The following is a 26,665-nucleotide window of genomic DNA, read 5'->3' on the forward strand; positions in this document are numbered from 1 at the left end:
TTCTTCTGTCTTGACACAGTATGCCACAACAACCTGAAGTAACACATCTTTCCCCTACCAAAATGCAGTTTGATGGCGACTAAAGTCTCATAAATAAAAGTTTGCAACCTAGTGAACTTAAATTATAAAAATATAACTTTTAAATAAATCTGATACCAATTTCTAATAAATTTTTAGTGTTGCTTCTACATTAAAAAAATTGACCCAAATTATCCACGATTTATTTTAAAAGGAAAAACATTAATGTGTCCAATATGAATTAAAAAATTACTGTCTAAAGTCACTGATATTACTGGGTGGGAAGCAGTACCCATGTTTCTGCAGGTGAGGCCTTCCATTCTGGTAAAATTAAGATGTACAATTTTCTACCTGATGGGAATTATTTCAGTCTCCAAAACTTACGTACAAGGTATTTTTGTTATATAAATATATACATAAACATGCCATATAAAATATTATTACAAATGGAGTAAATACAGAAGTTTAATTTTAGATATAATCTATTTCACATATTACAATGCAGATAACATCAGGAAATTACACATTTTCAAATGATTGCCTTCATCAGTGAGATTTGACAAAATTAACAAGTAGAATCAAGTAGCTTTGAACTGTGAAGCTGTATTGCAACTGTGCGACCATAGCTTGTTAGCCTACCACATGTTTAGTGACTCAATTTTAACTGAATGATAAATATTTGTTAGAAAAAATAAATATACCAACAAATGAAATGCAAGCTAATCCCTGCTCCCCAAATTCATATCCATAACAATTCAAAGAGAATCTGGAAAGTATTTTAGTCATTTTTTGTAGAAAAATGCATAAGGAACTACAACAAACTAGGTATGGTGGATACCAACTTGCTATCCACAATAGCATAATTCTATTCCTCTTGGTGCCAAATACCAATGTTCTTTGTTCAACCATTTAAGCTTTTTTTTGTAAAAGAAAATAGAGAATGAAGAATTAGGCCCCAAATAAGTACACAGAATCTGTGCAAGTTTAAGGTCTTAATTCTGTATGCCCTCCCTTGCAGATATTGCAGATGATGTTTAAAAAAAAAAAAAGTTGCTATAAAGTAAGGGTGTACAGAATTGAGGTTTCATTTCAGGTTTATTTCTTCAACTAAGTTAGGGTCACACACACACACACACACACACAAAAGTCTTTCGCACTACCCAAACTTCCAAAATAATGTATAACCAGAAAATTTTGGTTACATTTTTGTACCATACCAGATCTCAGAAGATATGACTACTTCCGTATTTTTTTTTCCTTTAAGACTGGACAATACTTTTTTAAGTGATAGAAAATGGTATTAACGTTTGTTTGTAAAGGTATAAAATAACTAAATGTACCATAAACAAATAAATAACTGCTTTCCTTTTCCAGAGCAGTACATATAACAATACATTCCCCTAAGTCATATAGTTATCATTTACAATAGACAACTTAATTTTACTAAGGATGCAAGAAATAATAGAATACAAGGCACAATCATTAAATGGAATTTTTCTTTAGGGTGTATATTGACTTATGTCAGCGTGATATACCATAAAAAGTGCAGAAAAACACAATGTGCAATGAGACCACTGTATAAAACATGATTGCATAAAAAGTGATTTGGCCTTTTAACCTTAATAATTGAAAATAACCAATCTTCCCCTTAAAATTAAACTATAAAGTATGACATTTTAAAATTTATTTTCAATTCTAGTGCTATCTAAAAAATCCTGGAAAAAATGTATACCTGGGTAATATTTTATATGTATGTGTTTATGTATATATTAATATATACACATACACTTTTATTTGTAGGTCATTTTAGCCTCTTAATCATGTCTAAAGTTGTAGAAACAACAATCAATCTGGATCAGAAAGTAAACATCATAATTCTATACCTGTCCTGTAGTTTCCTTGAATCCTTTAACCAATTATACATTTTGTCTGAAAGATCTCTGTCAAAGGACCCCACCAGTGCATTATTTTCTACCAAAAGTACCAAAAAGGATACACTTCAGAACAATGTTAACAACTTCCTATTTAAAACAATACACAGCTTGTATCACTGCAAATGGTACGCTGTACTGACACTCAAAAAGAAAAAAAGGCTTTCCACTGCACTGATTCTCAGTCTTTGGCACAATAAACAGAGATTTAGTGATTGATACAAGAATCAAGGTCTGAAAAATTAGACATTAGTCAAACTTTTTCCAATGTGGATATATATATATATATATTTGTGATTACATTTTTGCTATGTTTGGCAGAACTTGGATAAACCAACAGCCTGTGCTAGGCTTCTTTTGCAGTTAACGTTCCATCACAACTGAAATTGAGCATTTTCAGATTAGCAAAGTTTGGTATTTTTGTATTTAATAGAAATGTAAGTGAATTTACTGCCACTTTTTGCCGAAACCTGCCTTCTTAGGCAACTTGACTTTACAATCAAAGTGTACCTTGCTTGGTCAAAAATAGACTTCTGCTTGCAGTTTGTGGCATTAAAAGTTTTATCACCTTTTTTTAATTGTGTAGCGATACTACGCACTACTCCAGCAGAGTAGTTCTCAACTCCGTCAGTCAGAAATTGCTTCAATTATTCTCAACTGTGAATAAAATGACTGTTGAAATGCATAACCTATTTGGAGGGCAATAAATAGCAAAAGTTTAAAATATATATTTCTTTCAAAGAATGTTCTTTCAGTTTATTTTTTTGCTAAATTTTTCTCCCCAAATCAGAACATTTTCTTCTAACCCATAATAGCAGCAGGGAAGCAGAAGTCTGTTCTGCTGTTCCTTAACTGTACCTGCTTCATACCATTCTGAAGTAAAACCCTTGGTAAAAATTACCAACCAATTAAATTAGCTTTTGCTTTTTCAGTCAACTTTCGGACTCTGCCTCTGCTAGATGTTCCAAAAGTTAGGGAGGTGTCTTCAAACAATAGCTGCCTTTGCTCTTCCTCAGAGTCATCTTCATTGTAAAAGGCTGTCCTCCTACCCTGGTTTCTAGTTCTCATGTGAGGTTCAGAATCTTTAAGCTCTTCAGACCCCTCCTCCATAGGCTCGTCTATCTTTTTCCTCCTGCTTCTTGTCTGCATTTTAACATTCGCAGGAACTAAAACGTCCGAGCCTGGCTGATGGGTCTTTATCTTTCTTTTTGGCTTTCTACCCCCACGGCCTTTTTTTTGTAACAAGTCTTCCTTCATATTATTTTCAGAAAGAGAATTGGATGCAGTAGAAGCAGAGGCTTCTTCTGGTATATCCCTTGCGGTCTGGACTGCATTCTGTTCTGCAACCTTTTGCTGCTCAATAATTTGTAGCTTTTTTGGTTTTCTGCCTCTTTTCTTGTGTACCACTTCACAGCTACTGTTATTAGTCTCCACTTTCGGTTTCCGTCCGGGACCTCTTTTAATTGGAGGTTTTGAAGGCTGTCCTCCGTGCCCATTTACCTGAATGCTTCCTGATGCCAAGGCATTATTCTTGCAATCTGCTGTAAAGAAATGAGAGTACTTATAACAGATTTGCATTTACATTTGTCTTCACATTGCTCTACTAAAACTCTACTGAAATATCTGAATGCATTCACAGCAATTGTCAATCTGTCAAAATCTAAGAAACCCAAAGTAGAGCTCGAAGAGCTTCATGCCAGTATGCAACGAGGACTAACTTCTAGTTCGGTTTAGTTCAAGGTAGCTTGAAGGAAAAAAAAAAAAAAAAAAAGAAAAAAAAAGCTCAAGTGTTTTTCTTGGCTGATACACCACCAGTGGAGAAAACCTCCTATTTGGTATCCACAACAGCAAAAAGCTGCTCAAGAAGCGTTGCTGCAAGGATCAGGAACAGATCGCAGCAGGTCATCTCTGGAGAAATGAAAAAGTCTCTTTAAGCCTGAGGTAGCATCCTTTGTAGCCAGTTCCTTAGACCAGGGCTACTTCAACAGTAAGTGAGGAAAAGGTTAGAAATGCAGGAAACTTCTTTTTTTGTTAAAGTATGCAATTTGCACAGATTTCTGCCATTAACAGACACATGGCAGAAGGTATTTGCCTGGAGACTTTTAAGGGCTATGAGTTTTTCCTTAGGTGGGTGGTACCCTACTTCCTCAGTGGGGAATGTCACAAGACCTCCTATGGAGATGTTCTGATACCAGAGCCCTTGCCTAAAACATGACCAGGAACAGACTCATAGCCAGCCAGCATGATAGTGCATCCAGTCCTCTGATGGAACATCCACACACAGCTCCTGCTACGTTCAAATGTGCCCCATCATGCACTAAAAGCACAGGCCTGCACTGTGATACGAGCTGATGTGCAGGAGAGGAAGGATCATGTGAACAGCATTCAGCTATCTCTGACAAGACCACACATCCAGTTGTATAATAGGTGCATATTTAGCCATGCAATGTGGTAACAGCTGAGGCCTTTGTGAGAGTTTTCAAGGAATGGACAAATGATTTAACTTATCAGACCACAAGCTGCTTTTTCAGAAGCATGGAAGAGTAAGAAAGAACAGATGATTCCAGGGAGAGGATGACTACAAGGAGTAACCAGATTCATTAGGTGGGGCCCAGTTTGCAGACTACTATTTGTCCATCTTCAGAGAAAAGATGCTTAGTGGATCTAGATTCTTCATAGCAGCTTCATAACAGTTCAAAGCTCCTTCATAAACAGGAAAGCTTTTACGACTAGGAGATCGCATTTCAATCTCCACAGAAGCTTTGAGTTTTAAGATATCCAGACATTGTAAAACCAAGCAAATTCAGTCAGAAGATTACATGAAACTAGGTCCAATCAATCCATACAAATATACTAAACAGAAGCAGTAAACACTGCATAGTTCTATTTTTCCAGGGCAAAAAAATGAAAGAACACAGGTGCAACTGGGATTCTCTGATCTTTATGCTTGTGGAGCGTGTCATCACCCTCAGTGTTACTGACCCAAATATAACCCACAGAAGTTTTATTAGGTAAAACCCACAGGGTTTAAAGTATGACCTTGCAGAAGTCTCCTTTGGAATCTGCGAACTTGTAACATGACCCCATAACAATTTAAATGGATGTACAGACATATTAATGTATGAAAATTGTCTAGACAACACAGTTATCACACCATGGAAATAGTGCTAAGAGTAGTCAAAGCTATACTAATTTATCAAGAAGGAAACAAACTGTGACTGAGTTGTTCCATTAGACTTCCTCTGTTCTGCTAAATCATAATGCATACTAATTTCCCCACCCCCAAATTATCACAACTAAGGTACAACACTACAGCCACTATCTTAATAACTGGGGTGTAAAGTTCCAAAGAAACTCCATACCTTGTTGATTAACAGTGGAAGATTTTACTTTACGCTTGATTTGCTTCTCTTTCTCGGGATTTTCTCTTGTGGAGTTATTCCTAGTATTATGACTGTAATCAGACTGACTAGGGATTGATACAGTATTCTGGTTCTTGGAATGTTTCGTTAAATTTTCCAGTACTGGAAGGGCAAAAAAAAAAAAAAAAAAAAAAAAAAAAAAAAAAAAAAAGAATATTTAAGTTAAGTAGTTTATACCACATTGAATTTTATCTGTCTAAAAAGAAAGTAATGTTCTACTACAAACAATTTGATTCAGTGATCTAGAAGTGAGAAAGCTTCCTGGATAAAATAACATAGCTTAACTTTCAAAGGCTCAGCAGCTTGAAAACAGAACCAGTCTTAACTGAGACAAATACATTAGATTTCCAAGAAGCAAGCTGTATGTTTAAAAACATTCACAGCTTAAAAGACAACCAAAAAACCAACTTGCCTGACTTTCCTGACCCTGCAGTAGTATTAGGCTTTGTAATTAAAGGCTTTATTGTTAAAGGCTTTGCTCCTGAAGAAGTAGATGGTTGCTCTGTAACAGCCACATCTGTTATCCCCCTATTGCTTCGAGTCCGCACAAGGGAAGCGGTTTCAGCTGCTTTTCCATTCATCTGAGGTGGAGCATGTCTCAGTACTGTTGACCGTGCAGGTGCAGAAGATGATGAGGTGGCAGAAGCTTCTGCCTTCAGCTGAGGTTTTATTAATCTCCTCTTCCTTTCAGGGCTGCAAAAAGAGTAACAATTTGTATCCTCAATGACCTTTTTTTTATTTTGCAGGAATAAATAACATTACATGATAGTGTCCGAGATCATAGGAGTTAAACAACCACCTCTGCATGAAATGTGTTAAAAATATGTCATTTACTGTGGAAATTCATGTAGTTGTGAGCCTCTGAAAAGTGAATCTTCACAATACATGCTATAGTTCTACGACAAAGCATGATGCCATCACTATCCTCACGATGCTGTTTTATTGTATATGTTTAGCAGTTATTTCCATTTTAAGCACTTACACTAGGATAGCTCTAATAAAGTTTAAAACTCTTCCACATCATAGGGACTTGCATGCCAAAGCTATCATTCTGCAATACAGGGAATAGTAAAGCAAGTATTAAGAAAAAAGACACACTAAGTTCTTCTGTTTAGGTATGTCAAAATTGCACAGCGTTTCATGAATACTGTAAAGGAATTAATGTACCTGGATGCAACACTACTGGAAACTGAGCTGCTTCTACTTCTTTTTTTCCTTCGCTTCTTTATTGTATTTCTTTTATGAAAGCGTAGGGCAGATTTATAATCCGATAAAATAGAACTTATGTGTTCTTCAAAGAAAGCAGAAAGGCGCAAACTCATGCTGTAGATCTAAAAAAGAAAAGCCAGTAAACAAACATTATAATTTTCTGAAGCATCATTTTACTTATTTATCATTGCGCAATAGCTAGAAAAGTAAACTGATTAATATGGAGATGTTTTACGAGATTTACAGTCTGTCTCAAGAAATCTACTGTAATCCACATGTAGGTTTGCTTTAACTATTTTCATGGTTTTGAAAAGTGTATTACAGCTGATGATCACCCACAAAAGGAAAAATTAGAAAAGCCACCTTTCCAACTGTCCCTTCCCAACTGCCTGTCCTGAATGCACCCCTTTCTAGCTTCAGCAGAAACCACAGAGAGAGATCCTTAGCAGAATTCTACTGTATCATACCTAGGGTCAAGAAATCTAATTTTCTCCTGTTGCATCCTTATATCCTATATTTGAACATCAGTCTATTCCTCTTATGGATGAATTGATACTACCAGTGCATTGGCTACAACAGGCACAACAAAAGCATTAGAATTATGTAGATGCACATTTTTTTTCTTTTTTTTTTTTTTCCCCCTCTAGCCTTGGTTGATTTACAGGGAGACCCGATCCCACTCAGTTTAGATCACAACTAATTATTTGAGCACAGTTGCTGGAAACAAAAACACTGAAGTGAACTGTCTAGATACTTTATGAGAGGACAGGGCACCTTCTTAGAATATGAAAATCAAGACAATATTCTAACAGTTGCCTACCTAATGACACAACAGACAAACTGAGTGCCAGACTAAACAGTAACTGCCACAGATTCTGAATGCATTACTGGAGAGGGCATCCAAAGAAGGATTTCATGAGGAAGTATGTAAAAAACTATATAAAAATGTATGTTTAATCTGCCGAGAAAAAAAAGCTGACTGGTTTAGGTGTACCCTTCAAGCAAGCATCACTGATGTAAAGTAAGATACTAAAAATACCACTGAATGACAAGTCAGAGTAACAACATCACCATTCAACAACTGTGTTGCATGCACTGAAAGTACACAGGTTCTGGAATATTAGAATTCTTGACATCAGAACCTTCCACTTCTAATTTAGTAGAACTAAATTTAAAAGAGCTACAAGTTTACTACTATACCAGTCCGTTTGAAGAAACATTAAATAATGCGAAAGTGTCAGAAGAATCTGTGAAACCACACTGGAGCTAAGATAATGTCAAGCATTCTCCTCTCTTGGTTTGAGGAGATCAAGAAAGAAAAACCACAAAAGAATCCGGACCTGCCGCAAGCCCTGCCCTTGATGCAACCACAAGACAAGAGACTGAATCTTAAGACAGCCCAAACAGTGAGTGGGGGTGTCTATTACTGACTGAAGAGAGACCAATCGCTGATCAGTCCTTCTTGCTAGACACCTACTAAGGAATTTGTCCCTGCCTTTTAAGATAGGAAAGTCCTGATGATTAACTTGCTATTTACAAGAGCCAAACATAAAAGCTATTAATAATTCTAGCCTACCACTTAAAGCATGTTAGAAGAAGAAAAGCTACACAGAGGCCTTGAAGTGCGTAAATGTACATTTATAACTTACACTGCTAACAGATACTGCACCTACAACTCAGTTATTAACTCTACCACTGGCAGGGCATTTCAGTATCAGCTCAGTAAGAATGGCTTCTGTACACTAATGCTTTATGTAAACAGTTCTGTTTCACAGAAATCTTAAGTGCTTCATTACAATCTCACTGCACACCAATGAACAGCATATATTGTCATTATCCTCCACTCTATACCTGGGTATTTCAGTTTGGGGCTCTTGTCTGCGTTTTGAAAATACAGTTTCTGCCCCAAAGACATCAGTTAAATTCCACTACTGTACCCACAATCATGTTTCTACAGAACTTTCCTTCAATGTGGTTCTCCCTTTAGATCCACTTTCAAATAATTACTTTTGAAACACACTTGCAGAACATCAGAACTTTAGGCATTAAACAGCATATGTTCCTTCCCTTTAAAATACAAAGCTATGCTACCTTCTCAGAAATATTCATGTTTGAAGATCAGAAATAATTAAACTTGTTTTTCAAGTGATCAATTACACTGTCTGTTTTTCTGTCCTGTATTTTTCAGATGGAAGTATTCTTTCAAGCAACAAAAAAAGAAAATAAAGTCTTACCCTTGATCTTTTACTTGGTGTATAGGCCTTGGAATTGCTGAAAATGAGCCTCACATCTTTACATAACTCCATCGGTGATTCATAGTTGCCAGCCTCCAGCGTTTCTCTAACAGTAGCAAAATCCATAGGAGTGTCAATAATATCTCTATAATCCTGTTAAGAAATAGCAAAGCCATGTATTACAATTTTTTTCCGAAGTCTTAACGTATCATTTTCATTAGGACACATTTGATAAACCTGTTTAAACCAAATGTCCTCTTTAAGTAGGTATTGAAGACTACTTAATGTTTTGTTCCTTTCTACTCATACACAATGTAACTCCTCAGACATACTCAACAGGATCGAGAAGTTAACTGATACAACATCTAATTAATTTTGTAAACAGATTTACTGAAATACAGAGCTCAAAATTTTGTGTCCTAATGGTTATATTACTGACACACTGCCATGAAGGTAACTGTGATGTGAAAATGTGACTACAAACTCTGTGTGGCTTAACGGCTAGTCAGCCTAAAACTGAACCTCTGAATGGTCACAGTTGGAAAAAACACCTCAAAACCCACAAACCACCTAACAACTGGATTATAACCATCTCTCCTGTTCTAAAATACTCACTGGATATTCAAGGAGATCCACCGGCTGTCGAAATGGTTCAGAGTCTTCACACTGAAAAATGAGATTCAGCAGCTCCTGGCATTGCTTCTTCCATGACTGAATGTCATACGACTGAGCTCTATTACGTAGCCGCCGCTTTGGCTGATGATCCTGAAATGACAGTATTTTCTGGTATGTATTAAATAAACTGGCTGTTTTTACAAAAATCTAATGGAAAAGGTACCCTGCAGGATATAAATTCTAATTAACGAACTCATAACACACAACAGGACAGAAATGCTTTTACATTGAACAGCTCAGTAGAACAACGTGTCACTAAGTTCCAAACTTTGCAAAACCTGAGATTACACGGTAATAAAAACATTTTTTGTTTTACACTCCTTTGTTTACAAATGCATTTCTAATTATGTATAGCACTATAAATCATGAAGAAAAATATTTACCTTTCTTTTTCTAGTGGAAGTTCCTGGCACATTTGTATCTTTCTCTTCTTCCTTTGAGCAAGATAATGAGTCACATAAAAAGGTTAAAAAAATACAAGCATATATGAGTAGGTGAGCCCTTTTATACTTCACTTATAATTTGAGCCTTTACAGTTCTATCCCTCTTCATCTGGGAAGCATTTCATGTGACCATCAGTTCTGAGAACCTCTCAGAATTCTAAGCACCATCTGAATTCTCCAATAAACCATTAAAGCTCCCTGTACTAGAGGAGAAGAGGAGGCTGGATTTTTACCCAGTTTCCCAACTGACAAGAAGAAACATTTAATTGACGGAAAAGTACACACCACTTCCTTACAGCAACTGAAAACAGTACTTTTGGCTCCAGTAGGACAGAGACAGTGATCCCTTTTCTCCAGTCTATCAATGCCAATGTCCAAGACACAACCACTTACCTCATCAGAGTCAGACAATACTTTCTTCTTCATTGCATTGTATAATGGAATGATGTCATAGCAACTCTGGTCTCTGTGTAAAAAAAAAATATACACTAATATTTATTTTCCATCTTCACCTATGGATCAACTGTATTTTGCCTAGGATAAGGAAAATGTTTATGAAGCCATTCCCAAATAAAACTATCAATAAATTGTTTAGTGCTATATGAATACTGAGAGTATTGCAGTAATAAGAAAAGCTAATCCGCTGAAAAAGCTGTAAAATACTATCTGCACTCTGTATAAGAGACCACTTAAGAGTGTCAATGTTTTAACACTACGAATCATAAGCCTTTACCATGATTTTAATAGCATTAGAAAAATCTATTACTATACCACATAAAGGACTTTGGGGCCCTGTATAAACCTGTATCATTAACTCCGCAAAACAAATACTGATTTTCAATTCTTGCATAACATAGCAAAATCCTACACAAAAGAAAGCCCAAAGGTGTTCTACTATGTAGCAATACAAACCACCAGAAAAAAGCAGTAAACGCTCAGCAACTCTATACTGGAATCGTAATCCATAATACAGGCTATGGTGATTATCACTAGAACAGCTGGGGAAGAAAGGAAGGGGAGGGAAAAAAAAAATCAAGCATGCACCACCCCCCCCCCACCCCCCCCCCCCCGCTTTTCTTCTTTTTAAAAGACTCGGGTAGCTTAGAGACTAAGCCTTAGATTCTCAGAGGCATTTAGATATTTCACACTCATTAGAACCACGTGATTTGCCTTTCATGGTCTAGGCCTTCTACCCTGTATTTAGAACCCTAAAAAAAAGGCTGGGCTTTATATGCATTGCTAGTTCACTTAAATGTGTATATTAACAGACACAAGCTATAGACCATTATTAAATAAGAATATCTATGTGTTGCACTGATTTAGCTAAGCCAATTAAAAACACACACTTTGAAAAACCCTGACCTGCTTAATTAATCAGAAAAAAGCCACGTAGGACAAAGATATTAAAGAACAGAATTAGTAACAGAGACGCCCCTTAGATACGTATCTGTTCCTAAAGGTATATTTAATGAAAAATTCTAACATCTGAAGCAGTTAAGTATTTTTCACTCTCCAGCCAATAACAGAAATCACAGGCACTGAAGACAGCAACAAGATCTATGTATGAAGACAAAGTCCTAGATTTCCAAATACATCATGCAATTCTAATGTTTTTAAGACCACACCAAACAAAAAAGAACACGATTCAATTTAACACTGAGAAATTACATCACTGAAAGTGCTATGATTTTTGTTAGACTAGTGAATTATCTTGCCATTTCTACAAGGTGGGAACAGCAGCATTCACTGTGTGCAAGCAAACCAAGACAGTGGACACACACAGTAAGCTCTTTTACAAACTTCAGGTCTCCAGATGTGTCAACTGACTTGAGAAATCTGCAAGATTTCTCACCAAGTTTTTCTTTAGACAATAATAAAAAGAACTTCTGAAAGACTAGTATTTCTGTCGACTACAAAGCCTCCAATTTTTATTTTGCATATGAAACAGCATTTTCAATCACGTTATAAATTGTAAAAACTTTAAAACTAAATGCCCACCATTGTATTAACATAGGCAATATTCAAACTGGAAATTAGAACTCTTACCTGTAAATGCATCTATCACTCCTTGAAGATATTTAGACCCGTTTTTGTCATTTAGCAGAAAGCCTCTTGAAATAAAATGCCATGCCAATCAATGTATTATAAAACTGCACCTTGTTTTGTAAACTTAGGTACTCTTCGTCAAGACAAGCTTTATTCTTTTCTGCCCCAACAGCAGACAACAGGCATATTCAAGTGGCAGAGCTATCTCACTTTAAAATTCAGATCTAAAAAGGCTTAAATACCTTGGCAAGAGATAGGATTAACAACAGACCTACTAAGCCACTCACTTTATGAAGTGTAGCAGAAGATCTGTGACAAATTTGGCAGATTTGACAATAGGACTTCCAGGTTCATTAAATGTGCGAGTATTATGTTCGATGTACCGGACTTCCCACATTAATGAAGAAAGGCGCCTGTATATGGAATGAGGGAAGAGAGTGGGGAAAAGACAGCAGACTTTATTTCTGGCACGGTCTATGAAACAGGAGAAAAAGCCTTACAACCTTCTTCCAGTGTATTATCCCATTCATCTTTTTTTTTTTTTTTTTTTACATTAAATCAGAAAACACACACTTTGATACGTTGCCCTAAGTGACCAGCAGAAGGGCAGCTTCCTCAGGCTTCCTGCTTTCATCTTACGACCTGCAATGATTTATACAAATGCCTTTAAGAATATACAGCTGATGATCCTTAGGAAAATTCAGCTGTGACACTTGCTTTTATTATTCATTTATAATATACATAACCTACCCTATATCACCTCGTAAAACACAGCTAAGGATTAACGAAATACTAATAAAAAATTACTGAAAGTATACATTTTTTCTGACAGATAGACAACGCTCAGAATTACTCACATAGCTCTGATTTAATGACCTAACTATAGAATAGCCACAAGATTATTGAAAATGATGCACAAAAGCAAAAAGAACTGACAAAAATTAAAATCTAAAAAAAGATGCAGTAAAAAAAGGGAAATACATACTATTTCAGATAAAAACTTTGATAGCATGGCAGTTACAAATATATACATCTCCTATTTTCATACTACCAAAACACGATGAAAAGAAATGCTGCACAAGCGTTTTGTAGAGTGAAGCAGAGGACCACTTAACATGTTTAGTGTAGCATAAGCAATTTAATCATGTTTATGGGTCCAGCATTTAATTCTACACAGTGCCAGCAGTGACTGGCAAAGATTGTATTTTTCTGTTTTGTATTTTTTAAAAACATACAGCATGCTAAGACTCCTGGATCAGGAGAGAGAAAATACGTAAGCCTCACGAAAAGCTACCAAAATCACAAGCAGTTTGAACAGTCCCTCTTGTAGAAGGTAAAGAACAAATTTTCACTGAAGAGCACAAGGCAGTTGTGTATTACCTAACCAGGCCTTGGCAATACTACAAACTACTAAAAACAGATTTACTGAATAAGGTATTCTAATTACCAAAAATAACTGTTTATTCTTTTGACAAGAGAAACAAAATACAGTAAAAAGTCCTTCTCACCTTGGATTTGCAAAGCAGTACATTATAGAAAGCAAAGTTGGATTATCTTAGATCACACAATAAACATGGAACAATAAATGTGCATTATTGCATTATAATATAAAAAACAGTGATATTTTTGAAAATGAAAAAGTTACTTTAATTTAGAATTCAATCTTCAGTTAGTATGCATAAAGTACTACAAATTAACTTTAAAATTTGGCCCAAACCCAAATGCTATCCATGTTTATTCAAAAAAAGTATTAGAGGGACATTGATTTTCAAAACAGAACTATCCCAAGAGCCAAAGGAAACAGAAGTAATTTAAACAAGCATACTCCTACATAGATATTTACTAAAAAAAAAATATAGCAATTGCAAACAGTTCAGGAAAACATGAAAACATTAAAACTTACTTTTGTTGCTGTCCAACAATTTAGAATTTGAAGGCCAACAATTTAAGAAGCTACACAGAAAATAGCTTCTTAAGTGATGCAGTGCAATATTTTATTTATTTATTTTTTTAAAGTACATTAGGACAAAAGCACTTGAAACATTCCTAAGATTTCTCTGATTAAAAAAACAGATTAAAAAAATTATGAAACGGAAACTTAATCTTTTTGACTAAAAGTCATTTTACTGAACTAGTCTCTGGCTCTGCAATTTGCATTTCACATGGAACAATCCATTTGCATAAGGAGGAATCTGAATGCCGTATAATTCTAAAATACATGTTGGAGAAGAGATGTTCAATCCTTTTTAAAGCTTTGTAAAATGGAAATCTAGACCAAGGATAGGAGATGGGAGAAACTGAAAGTGCACACCTGTACCCATCTCCTAGTTGGGTATTACAAGACAAAGAGCTACCAAAAATATGGTTGGCAGCATTTCACAGCAGGAACCAAGACTTGGATCTAACCTGTAAAATCTGCTTTCCAGTCTTTGTTTTATGGTACTGAGGTCTGTGGGATATGCCACAACAGTGCAATACATTGGGTAAGCTTGAAGATCCACAGGTGCCACAAATGCAGAAGCAATATCTAGATAGAATGAACAGGGATTGGGTGTGGGGAGGGGGAAGAACAAAAAAGAAAACAAACCACACACAAAGTTATACCACAAAAGTCCTTTAGCAATTTCAAGATCCAGTCCCCCCCCCAAGATATGCTATTTCTTCATGTTTGAAACACATAGCACTTTCCCCAAAATAACAACTATGCTAGATATTCTGAACAAATTGTGGTATTTTTACACATAAAAATATTTGCTAAGGTGTATGCTGTTAAGCACAATCACTGCAGTGACTACCCGTTCTGTTGTGCATGAAACACCATGCTCCTCAGAGACATGGCAAGTGCACGCAAAATATACCCATTCAAAAAGTAGATTTAAATGTCTGTGTCACACATGTATGAAGACATGCGATTCAGTACTGTTATTTACAACACAAGCTCATTTCATTTGGTTTTATATTGCCATTTCCCCATCTTCAAACAAAACAATCATTAAATTCTTACCATAAAAGTTACAGTACTTTTTCACTCTCATTAAGATATGGGGAAAATCCCGACTCGAAATAAAAACACAATCTCCTGCTCCTACCTAACAGCAAAAAAGCCTTCTAAAACCAATCCACCATAATGCTAGAAGACTGCGGAGTAATTTAAATCTGTGCACCTACACAAACTTCGTTTTTTCCTCCTGTGCTTAGAAGCATCACAAGTGCTTAGACACATCATTTACTAACATTTTACACCTCAAGGGAAAATACAGTAATACAAAAACGTAAAAGCCCTTTAAAGTCTCTCTCTAAAGTCTTTAAAAACAGAAAATATGTTGTTGCTAAACAGACTGCTCTTCTTCTAAAAGCTGTTTATTCTTATGAAGGTTCTAGCAACTGCTACTTTGTACCATTATGCACCACATATGCTATAGTTAAATCCCAAAATAAGCAGTATGCCACACAACATAATGCAAAATGTAAACCTCTTAGACAATACAGTGAAAACAACTAGAATTTAAATTTCCTCACAAGTTTTTTAAATGTAATTCTGTAATTTGGATTAGTACACTGTAAGGATATTTCCTTTCTTTTGGAAGCAAAGGGAAGCTTCTTATGCAGTATGATACCAAAGAAGTAGTAATGCGCAACATTTAGACATCAGAAGTATTTCAAGAGTTAAGAGGGTTTTGGCTTTTTTGAAACATGAGCATCTTACCTTGCCTCAAGCACTTAAAAAATGAGTTACAAAAAAATTACGCGACAACTTATATATTTACTTTTGACCCTTGTTACCAAAAACCTAAGATTGCTGACTTAACAGAGTTCGCTCATCATAAAACATACAAAACTTATGATTCAGCCTGTATTTCACTGATGGATCTCCATCTCAGACACCCATTCTTGACGATGTAAGTGTTGGAGTGATGTGTTAAATGCTTTAACAATTACCTTTTCAGAAGCTGCCTGGAAAAAGTAATTGCTCTACAACCAAATAGTGGCTTTTCATAAGTTAATCAATTTATTTATCCTCAACATTTTGCTTTTTCCTCAACGTTTTGCACAACTAAGGCAATGTGGGCTAGAAAAATGGGCATGAGAAAAGGCTAACACAAGGGAAATCTACACATAGGTATCCATTCTCGAAGTATGTAAGACTTCTTTTTTCCTATCTGCCTGCACTATAGTTAATATTCTGTTCATCATAAAGTTTGCAATTTTAACCCCAACAAGAAATTGATAGCTAAGGTAAAAAAAAAAAAAAAAAGTACTTGTTTTTAGCGTGTAAAACCCAAACCCGTATTACATGTCAAATTATCTACCAAAAAGTGAGTTACCTTTGAAAACAGGAGAAAATTTAGCTGTTGTATGTACTCACTATATGAAAAAAATTAAAAATTTGCAATGAGGAAGCTTTGTTCCAGTTAAGAGGTAAAAAGGTGTATTTTATCACATTCATTTTGGTAATTTCAGAAGTACACAAACATAGCCTGAAAAATGTAACACAGAAACATCTCCCACATTACTCAGGATTTACCTAGAGTCATGAGTTGGTTTATCCCTGCAATAATTCTGTCGCACTCCTCATCTCGGGTCCTGGAACCCCACTCTCCATCCAGAGGTTTGTAGAGCAGCGTTCTACGCTCATCATCTGTTAAAGGAACACTAGTTCCCAGTTCTTCTGGAAATACAGCTAGAATGTAACATGAGAACTAAATAAAACATAAATCTTTGTATCTTGTGTAATACATATACATACAATTAAAAGATATCTAACGTCATTTTACCAACCCAAAACAAATGCACAGTTCTTGATTTGCTCAAAGACATTCTGTATGCATCCAATATCCTTTCCGTATATTGTTGTATGTTAAATTATACCAAACTGCATTGTAAGGATTTAAAAGTCCTCCATGAAAAAAAGATTTTTCCTCTTCTGAATAGCTAATTATAGAATTTATTTTAGAACCAGGTAAGACACTCCTTTATCACAGTTAAAGTTTGTGTTTTGGTTTGGGAGTTGCTTTTTTTAAACCTCAAAATTCTTGGTAATGATTTCTGTAATGAATGGATGATGATTTTCAGATGGAGTTTAAGATAATGACTTTGATGTTGACACTAAAACATTTGGAACTGTAGTGGTTCCACCTTGTCACAGTCTTGTGAGGTCAAATGCTAAAACCAGAGCTCTTGAGGAAGCAAATTAAAAGTGCCACCACCCTAGCATTCTTGAGGGCCTACCCAACTTTGACAATTCATAATGTAACAGCAGATTTTCAGAGTATGGTGCAAAGTGCTCCTCAAAAAAAAAAAAAAGAAATCAAGTTCAGGTTTGTTTATCTGCCTATTTTAATTGCTTTAGTCATCACTCTAACTTCTGTATTTTACTGATGATGAAGAGGTATCCATTAAAAGGAGGATTGAACCAAAATGAAAAGTTGAAATGAACACATTCACAACTGAAAAGAATTAAGAATTATTTAACACATTCACAGCTGAAAAGAATTAAGAATTATTTATGGTTACTCATATGTTACTTTTGAGTGACAGTAGTATCAAATGTTTCCTAGAAAACAGAAGGAAAAATGCTGATTTTTACTTAACTTTCTAACCAGACTTTTATGGAATCTTAATTAAAAAAAAAGCTAAATAAGGAAAGAAGAAATACTACATTCTCAACTGTCTACTCTGCAGCATGTCTATCTGCCACACATGCTGGGCCAGACAGGGAGCAAATCCTATTATCAAACTATGTCACACGCATATGTTGTGTCTTCAATGCACTGAAAGTCTGCAGGCATGCTGGCAGGTCTCAGAGCAGCCAGTCTCCTCAAAGCTGATATAAGGCACAGGTTTATCTTTAAGTCTCCCTAACTGTACAAAAAGTTAACTTTAACTGTACATCATCTGTTAGAAGTTTTTGTAACATTTCTATTTCCCACATACACTTAGTTTGCCTAAGTATGGCTGTATGTTTTTTCACAGTTCATTAATCTGGATTCTCTTTTAGTTTAGTAATTGATTTAAGGATGTTCTTCAAATGCAACTGGTTTGTGGGCCTTCCCCCTACTCCCCAAGAGAAACAGGGTTTAGGTAAAACCATACAACTTCCTTTTTTTTCTTTAAATACACTCTTAAAGAAAATTATATTATTAATGTACCATACCATTACTTGGTATCAGCTCCATGTCCCAAGGGCTCATCTTCTCAGTATCACCATTGTCCCAGCTTAAAAATAACCACATTTAAATTATCTACTAATATTGCTTCAACAATATAGTTATTTAATGTTTGCAACATAATTTATTTCTATACCACAGAGTATTACAATAAACTGGTACAGCGAGATGCATGACTGAAGCAAGTTGCTCAGTCAGTACTTCAAATGAAATAACTAATTAAAATAAAAGATTGAAGATAAATTTGCTAACCAGACATTGTAGCACTGAAATAAGCTATCAGGGTAATCAGGCTGAAGAGGTTCCTGGCTTTCAATTGTTCCAAACCACCAAGCATCATCTATCACTGACCTGAAACGATCACCTAGGAAAGAACACAAAGTTTTTAGGTCCCTTTGGCTTGATCTTGAATACAGAAATCCTCTTAACACTTCTGGCATCAACAGGCAAACAGGAGTCATATTCAGTTTTTCTAAAAAATTTATTAAATTATTTCTGAAGACTGCCTTTAAACCAAAATGAAAGAGAATATGGCACTAAAAAAATTAATGATTTGCAAATCTATCTACATATTCTTTATATATTAATTTATTTCCTAACTTGATATAAAAAGTAAGACATTTCAATGCTGTAAGACTCAAAACTACTTGCATTGAATACTACATGCTATCTTAAAATAACTGAGCACTGTGACACTTTTGTATGGGGAATATTTTACATGCTGTTGAGCTCCTCCTCCTTAGTTTCTGCTTCAGGGTGCTTTTTCAGCTACCCAAATGTAACTCAAAAGTTCATTTCCTTTAATGTGCAGGCAATCCGACTGGTAAGAGAATAAAATTCATTAAAGCTTCTTCAAAAGGTTAGCAAAATAATTTATTATGACTTGAAATGGTTTCACTACTGTAAAGCATTCGCCCAGCTGAGAAAAAAGGTCAAAAGCATTATTAAAAAGAATTACACATGAGAATGTGTATTACACACCATGATAAACTCTAACATTTTCTGTAACACGTGCCACAGAATTTAGAAACAATTTTTAGTGAACTATTCGGTTTGCTCAATACAAGAACAAATTTTAAGTCTGAGATTCCAAGAACTGCACATTTTTGTTTTCACGGGATTTGCATATACACACACTTTCTCAACTGCTGCAATGTTTGCTCTATTTCAGTACATCCACATTTTGCTCAAATGCTTGCTGCAGTTATCTGAATTAACAGGAAGTTATATTCGCAAAAATGTTCTGCTTTCTTTACTGCATTTTTTTTTTAATTTTAATGGATTGCAAGTAATTCTAGGATGATTACAATGCTTCCACTAATAGTTCTAATTGTGATGAATGTAATAGAACCACATATACCAGAAATATCTGAAATGCAAGATCAAAAACGTAAATAAGGGATGATACTTTGTTTTAAAGGAATAAATTATTCTGAAGAGCTCTTAAAGTACAGTCTCCCAATATGGCATTCCCTTGTGATCAGTTTTACAAAGAAATGTGTGTAGGTACAACTGTGAGTGCCTTTATGGAGCTGAACATTAAGCAGATCAAAACCACTTAAAGGAGTGTATACTGGCAGACACTTCCACTTTCTCAAGAGCCGCAGCATTCCTATGGACAGAATGCAAAAGCAGAAAACAACATGATTGAAAAGGCCCGCAGAACAATCTCTTGAATCACTATTTTTCCAATGTCCTCTGTGTTACCTCATCTATGCGGACAGCAGACCAAAAATTCTTATTAGAAGAAGGATTTAGCATAATTTTCCAGAACTGTGTATCACGAGATAACGTTAGCTTGATGAAAATATGACGTGTATGCTTAACTTAAAGTAGCTGCTATGCAAGGAGACAGATATGCACACCCATCTAACAACATGCAGCTAAAAGCTACTGGAATAGCTTTTAGGCCAAGTATTAATCTTGTACTTAAAACTACAGTAAGACAAAGATATGCATAAATAGAATCTGGGTAGGAATGAGAACCTGACACATCAAAGTTTTTAAGTTGCATGAATCTGAAAGGATTCATACATTAATATACATTTAATATTTAAAAATATAAGTATCATAGATAAGCGTATCTTCTTCCTCCAAACAAACAAAACCCAAACAACAAAACCCACCAAAACACCAGGGATTGTTATTGGTTAAATGACCATTGTTTTAATGACTTAAAGCGCAGCCAGAAAATTTAACATCCAGTGACTCTCCAAATAGTAGCTATAAAAATACTGATTTGTAGGCTAAGTGCCAGAAAACATAGCGGACTAAGAAAAGATAGTATCAGTAGTCCTACGCAGACAAACCAGTCACTGCATGACAAGAAACAAGTATCAGTTTTTGAAGAAGAGTTATGGTGAAAGTTCAGAACAGTTGAGCATGTCAAATCAATCTTGGGGATTTCAGATCCACATGGTTAAATACTCAGAACAGTTTCATGTACAGCTCTAAGGCATTTCTCCTTATGCTGGGGGAAAATATGATCTACTTTCAAGGAACATTTTTATATTGTATTCCACACTGCAACAAAACCACACAATTTGTTCCAAGTACATAAGCACACACTAGTACAGTATCCAAAGCGTCCATGTAGAGAGCACGGTAGCACTCTGGAAGACTCCTGGAGGAGCTGTAACAGTTTTAACAGCAGTGTCTTTTCTGTTTCTGCTTCAGCATTTCGTAGAGTCTCAAAGATGGAGACTATTTTACTACTATTTTTGCCACCCAAAAGAGGAACTGAAGTATGAACTCTAACACACACTTGTCAGAGTTACAAGCTGGTATTAGACACTACTGGCCTGAGGCTCACATTATTTACACTGAAGGCTTGACAAACAGTTCTGGCACTTCTCAGTACTTTTTGTGTAACACTGATTCTTTCCACACTGCAAGTTTCTAGAAATACAGTTGCTCATGCAGGAAGGAGATGGTAACTGTCATAGTCTTGAGAGCGGCAAGGGTAACGTTTCAAAGTCCCTCCTCTACTCCCGGATTTCTATCGCAATGGCTGACAGATGACTTCCGGCTAGGCTGTTCACATACAAGGTACAGCAGTCGTTACTCTACTGCTTCTGTCATCTTGTGGGAAAACCTCTATGGAATGGCAGAGGAGGGCAAGACCACAGATCCATAACCACTAGGAAAGAGAAAAGCTAGGTGACATTATTAGTAGATGTCGACCAATCTTGTCTCTTAAGGGATCTTTAAACTGAAATGATCTTTAAAGAAGAAATCAAGGTTTACATTTCCTATTGAATCACAAGCCTAGAGTCTTTACCAAATTCCCTACAGAACTGAAGACTAGCTGTCTTTTCAGACAACATAATGTAAAGTATGAGATGATACGAAACTTACTAATATGGCATCATGTAATTTATACATCTACTGTTAAGGCACACATCCTAAGCAAGGATATCATGATGTACATCAAAGGACAGGAGATCAATTATCTTTCCTGGCAGAAAAGTCAGGTAAGAAAAAACAACAAAAAAAGAGCTTTTAACATCCAGTTGCACCACTTCTTCAGGTTACTTAGCTACAATGAACTTAGGAGAGGACAGCACTTTGAAAACAGCAAATTACTGACTAAAGAAGGCAGCATATTTGGAGAAACATATGTCCTATGTTTCACCATCATGTTCTTGCATTAGAACTCTCCTATATGATGCTCTGCCTGAAGTAGCAAGAAATGCTGCCAAGTCAGCTGTGTACAAGCTAGCCACGCCTCCTGAATGGAAGAACCACAGGAATTGAGTTGGTACAGTTAATCACTGCTACTTTACAAAAAAATGTGTTTAACATTAAGACCCGCTTTAAAAAAAAAAGGCAGGCTACCAGTATTTCACTTTCAGGAGCATATCACTTCACAGAATATACTGAGACACTAGAAAGGACTTAACGGTGCCTAGAATTCAGTAAACATGGTATCATATACAAATTTCTCTCTTAGGGGAACAGAGTTCATCCTGAACTCTGAAGAACCAGTAATACTTGCTTAATCTTTTAAGTTTCAGGGACAATCTAAGGCTGTTCCTATGAATGAGAACATACGTATTTCCTGACCTCCTGAAGAAATCACCACCTTAGAGCATCATTTTGTCATAATGCAGCTTTCTCTCCCTCTTGTTAGATTTCATTGTTGAAAGGTGATCTTTGTTATCATACGGAAAAGGTGACTAGGAAATAGATCTGACTGGAGGATGTGCCTGTCAGACATTCTCCATTATCCAAGACTTTTAAATAACTAAGCATGGGTAAAGTAAAACGAATCAAAAACATCCCCACATCACACAGCAGTGAATTATGTACTGTGAACCTAAACTGTATGGGGCTTAGGACATAATTCAAACAAGTATAAAGAGATGGGAAGGGCACTTTCTTTGTATAATCTAGAGATCATAAATTCTACATGGTAGAGAGTATGTTTCCATATTTCCAGCAGCAATTCCAGAAATGGGGGGGGGGGGGGGGGGGGGGGGGGGGGCCGAATCTAGTAGCAATGCAGCTGTAGGAGGGTCTTCGATCCAAAAAAAGAGTACAGTATGTTATCAGTTATCAATAAACACCGTATTTCTGAACGGTATTCTTAATTCCTGTCTGCAAACACACAACTGAGATTTTCTTTGCACTTTCTTTTAAAAGATCAGCTTCAGTATTTTGTTTGCTTGCTGTAGTTTCAGTCAAGGACAAAGTAGGACCCCACATCCAAATATGGACAGTTTATTCTCAGATTTCAGCACAGTATTAGGACTTTTTTACCATAACCTACTTTTTAGTAAGTTATCATGAAAAATAGGTACACATTTTGAAAAACAAACAAACAAAAAAAGCCACACAAAAAACCTCCCCATGCAACTCACCTATATTCCATCGCCTATGTTTTGCATCATCAAATTGCTGCCTCAAAACTAGGAAATCTATGACATCCGGCATATCATGGTACCTAATTGCCATAGAATACACAACTATTAAGCGATAAAACAGCAAAAGCATAAAGTTAAGCAATTACATGAAAAAAATCCACTTTGAATTCAACACTTCAAAAGCAAAAGCTCAAGTCACAACATTAAAGGTATCTCTTAACTTTATACCCCCCCACCCCCCCACCCCGCAAGAAAGCCCCCTATATGAATATAATATTGCGTTCCTTACTTCATGGTAAATGATCCTCCAGTTAGTTTACCCGTATCAGGGTCAAGAAAAGCTAGTTTAAGACAGCAGAGAGTAGGCAATCCCACTTCATACTTAATCCCAACAATTTTCATCAGTTCTTGCTCCTGGAATAAACAAAATGTTATGTAGCACCACTGCAGTCAAGATGAAAATGGTAACTTTCTGAAACATGAAAATATGGGCATACTGCAAAGACGAGATTTCTGCCAGAACATGTCAAAACCAAGTATCTGAAATTCAGCCTTCCAAAGCAAACTATTATCTCCACAATATAACTTGTATGAAAAGTATTTTGCTATGATGTGTAACCACCTCATCTGCTCAAGCAGATGCAAAAAGTAGTACAGTTTAAGGTCTGATTTCATCTGACTATTTAAGTTAACTGTTCCCCATTATCTTAAAATATTAAAAGCACAACATCATCTGTATCAATCTTTTTTGTTAATTGCCAAACTTCTTTTTATATTAAGGTATCAAACTTAAATAAGAAACAAGTCATACCCGTAATTCCATTTTATGCCATGGTTGTTTCTTGGGATTAATACTATATATTTTGTTCTTCTTAGCCATTACAACATATGCTTCATGACCTTGTCGGAAATAGTAGACCTAAAAGTGAAATGTGACAGTTATCTATAAAAGACTTTGAGGAGTTGAAATGCTAGCACATCACTGCCATACATTGTGTGTACTTTTTATTTTATCAACTTTTTTCTGCTCTGTTTTCCTGCAAAAGTCACAGGTTCTCAAAAAATTAAGTGGTGAACAATTAAAGCAGGTATCATAGAAATATTTACAGAAAAAGTAGGGAAGATTTAGAACACCATTTTCCCTATGAGCAAAATATCCTAAATTACATGTGAGACCAAAATAAACGCAGTAACAAAACCACCTATTTATCATCGCACTACAGAACAATTCAATAACAGGAACATGAATTCCACTAATCCACCTGGTTATTCATCACTGTAGGACAGCCCTAAGATACAATCAAGTATCACTAGATTCACTATCTGGCTAGCCATATCTTTTTTGAACAAAAAATATATTCTAGAAGGAAAATTCAGCTGCTTATTGTTCAGGTAAAATTCTGGTGTTCGCTTCCATGCTACCGAACAAACAGCCTAACAAAGACAGGAACAAACTGAAAGTAGACATTCTTAAAAATGTGTTAAAAATTTTGAAATCCTTCCACTATAGATTTCCACAGTTCAGACATTCAGAGCCTATTAGTTTTACTTTGATTTGGTTGTATATTATACCATGTGAATGAATGTTTTTGTTATAAACCATCACTGTAATGAAGTAGTAAGCTTAAAACCTTAAACATATATTCAAGGAATAGATCTGAAATGTGAAATAGAGGTTCCTCAAACTAATTAGAACAAATATCTGATAAAACAGCTGTATTCCAGGTACAAATGCATTCCAGATAAGAACTCCTCTAAAAGTGCCCCAAGCCATGAACATCCCATGAACATGGGACTTCCATCAAGTAGGATGAACGAACAATAGCTTAAATGTAAAAGTCTAACACAACAAAAAAAAAAGTACAAGTGAAAAGCACTCAGTAAGTTTTAAAATACAGTTATATAAATAAACACACTGTATTTTCTACACACTTTCCGGAACTGTTGTATCATAAACCAGTACAAACAGGAGCCTGTCCAGTTTCTACATTAACAGTTACTGAACTTTCTTCATGTCACATGGCAACCTTTCTTTTTTTTTTGAAACAAAGGACTCTGCATCACAGTTTTTTTAAACTCTTATTTTTCAGAGTATTTGACATGCACAATGTCCTCATAAGGAAAAACTGCACAGTAGTTGCAGATGGCATGAAAGCAGTGAGAATCTCCTATGCACTGTTAGAATCTAACTGGCAGTAAAAGGAACAGAGGCTACTGAGAGGCAGATCTAAAATAATGCCAATTTAATTACACTGTCAAGACTGTGAGAATTGTTTCCCATACCTTCCAGTGAAGCAAAACAAAAAAATCCACTTAGTGGCACAGGCTGCAAAGAATTTCTCCTACACTTACTGTTTCTGCTAAACCTCTGCATAAAGACAACCCACTGTACACAGAAGTGAAACATTTTTATTTTGTAAATGGCTCTAATCATTACATCTTCCATCAGAAGAACAAATTAGAAAGATACGTGTGGAAAAAAGAATTTATGCCTTTTCCCAGGAAATTATATTTTTAATCTTGATAAATTCCTGCTTCCACATGTTTGTTGTAGTACCCAGACAAAACTGTTCTTTATTGTGTTAATGGCAGAATACTCCAACGAATATGCATTGTATTTTGATAATCAGACCAGGAAATTCCAGTCCCATCTCTGGTGTGTTTCCACTGTTTCTCAAGACACATGACAGATCTGTAAATGGTAGTATTCAGAAAGGGAAAAAGGGATGGTACGTGCTATTCTTATGCACTGAGTCTTAACTAAATATAGCACTACTATTTTTTCCTACTTGTTTGTGCAGCTGTAAGAGAATGAATTTGAAGTATCTCTCTTCCCAAATCTTACGAAACACACCAACCATCCACCAAAATGTTCAAAGGCCATACGCGACCTCTTCTCATCGTATTTCTCCAATTAAACTGATCTTTTATTTCTGTGGATCTCAAAAGTAACTTTCTACATGAACAGCTTCTTTTAACAACTTAAATCTGGGGAGGGCAAGTATCAGAGATGGAATTTTAGACAGCAGATTGATTACAAATGTACTCTCCATCGGTGCAACTACTCCTACTTTCTAGGCACAGGACAGGAAATTTCGTGTTCACCAATATAAAACATTTTTCAGCAAAAGAATGCAGCCTACTTAGATATTCCTAGTACACACTGCACAAGTGGTTCAGCAGGTGCCAAACCAAACACACCAGTTCATCTTACTAAACTGATATGATGTTAAAGTCTCCTGGACAATATAGTACAGATAAATCCTTGGCCACTTCACTGTATCCAGATGGTATCAGGCACCAAAAATATTTATTTGGACTTGATCTTTTGAATAGCACAGTCTTCAAAACATGCTTGCTGGAGGGTATAAACACATAAGCATTTTCTCCAGTTGCAACTCTTGACTTAAACTGCTCCTTCCCTCACTCACTAGCAATGCCGATGTACTTTTTGCATAGCTGTGCTGTGAACCACATCAGTGAAATGATCCAGTAAAAACAAAACTGCATGCACATGCAACTTCTCCTAATTCTGTTTCTGAGGTGGTACCTACAAACAGCTCTAGCTCAAGACCAAAATTAATCAACTTTGCCACCACGTCAGTATTTCTCCAACTGCACTCTGAAGGTGTGAACTATACAAGAACTCTGTTAG

General features: G+C 35.8%; 1 protein-coding gene across 1 annotated transcript in view; it reads right to left on the reverse strand.

Annotated features, from left to right (window-relative positions):
- Positions 1-2,846: 2,846 nt before the first annotated feature.
- PHIP (PHIP subunit of CUL4-Ring ligase complex) overlaps positions 2,847-26,665 on the reverse strand; it is a gene marked incomplete at its 3' end in the record, with an annotated part of 110,751 nt that continues 86,932 nt past the window's right edge. The window contains exons 25-40 of the mRNA XM_081997840.1: positions 23,822-23,929; positions 23,300-23,424; positions 23,008-23,090; positions 18,398-18,509; positions 18,133-18,194; positions 16,504-16,659; positions 14,385-14,505; positions 12,266-12,391; positions 10,326-10,398; positions 9,873-9,923; positions 9,430-9,579; positions 8,815-8,967; positions 6,539-6,702; positions 5,784-6,064; positions 5,312-5,473; positions 2,847-3,490 (exon numbers count right to left, since the gene is read on the reverse strand). Of these exons, the coding sequence (XP_081853966.1) occupies positions 2,847-3,490; positions 5,312-5,473; positions 5,784-6,064; positions 6,539-6,702; positions 8,815-8,967; positions 9,430-9,579; positions 9,873-9,923; positions 10,326-10,398; positions 12,266-12,391; positions 14,385-14,505; positions 16,504-16,659; positions 18,133-18,194; positions 18,398-18,509; positions 23,008-23,090; positions 23,300-23,424; positions 23,822-23,929 (2,571 nt within the window). The remainder of the gene's footprint in view (positions 3,491-5,311; positions 5,474-5,783; positions 6,065-6,538; positions 6,703-8,814; positions 8,968-9,429; positions 9,580-9,872; positions 9,924-10,325; positions 10,399-12,265; positions 12,392-14,384; positions 14,506-16,503; positions 16,660-18,132; positions 18,195-18,397; positions 18,510-23,007; positions 23,091-23,299; positions 23,425-23,821; positions 23,930-26,665) is intronic.

Source organism: Phaethon aethereus (genome assembly GCF_964289735.1).
Source record: "Phaethon aethereus genome assembly, chromosome: 3".
In the NCBI taxonomy this organism is placed as follows: domain Eukaryota; kingdom Metazoa; phylum Chordata; class Aves; order Phaethontiformes; family Phaethontidae; genus Phaethon; species Phaethon aethereus.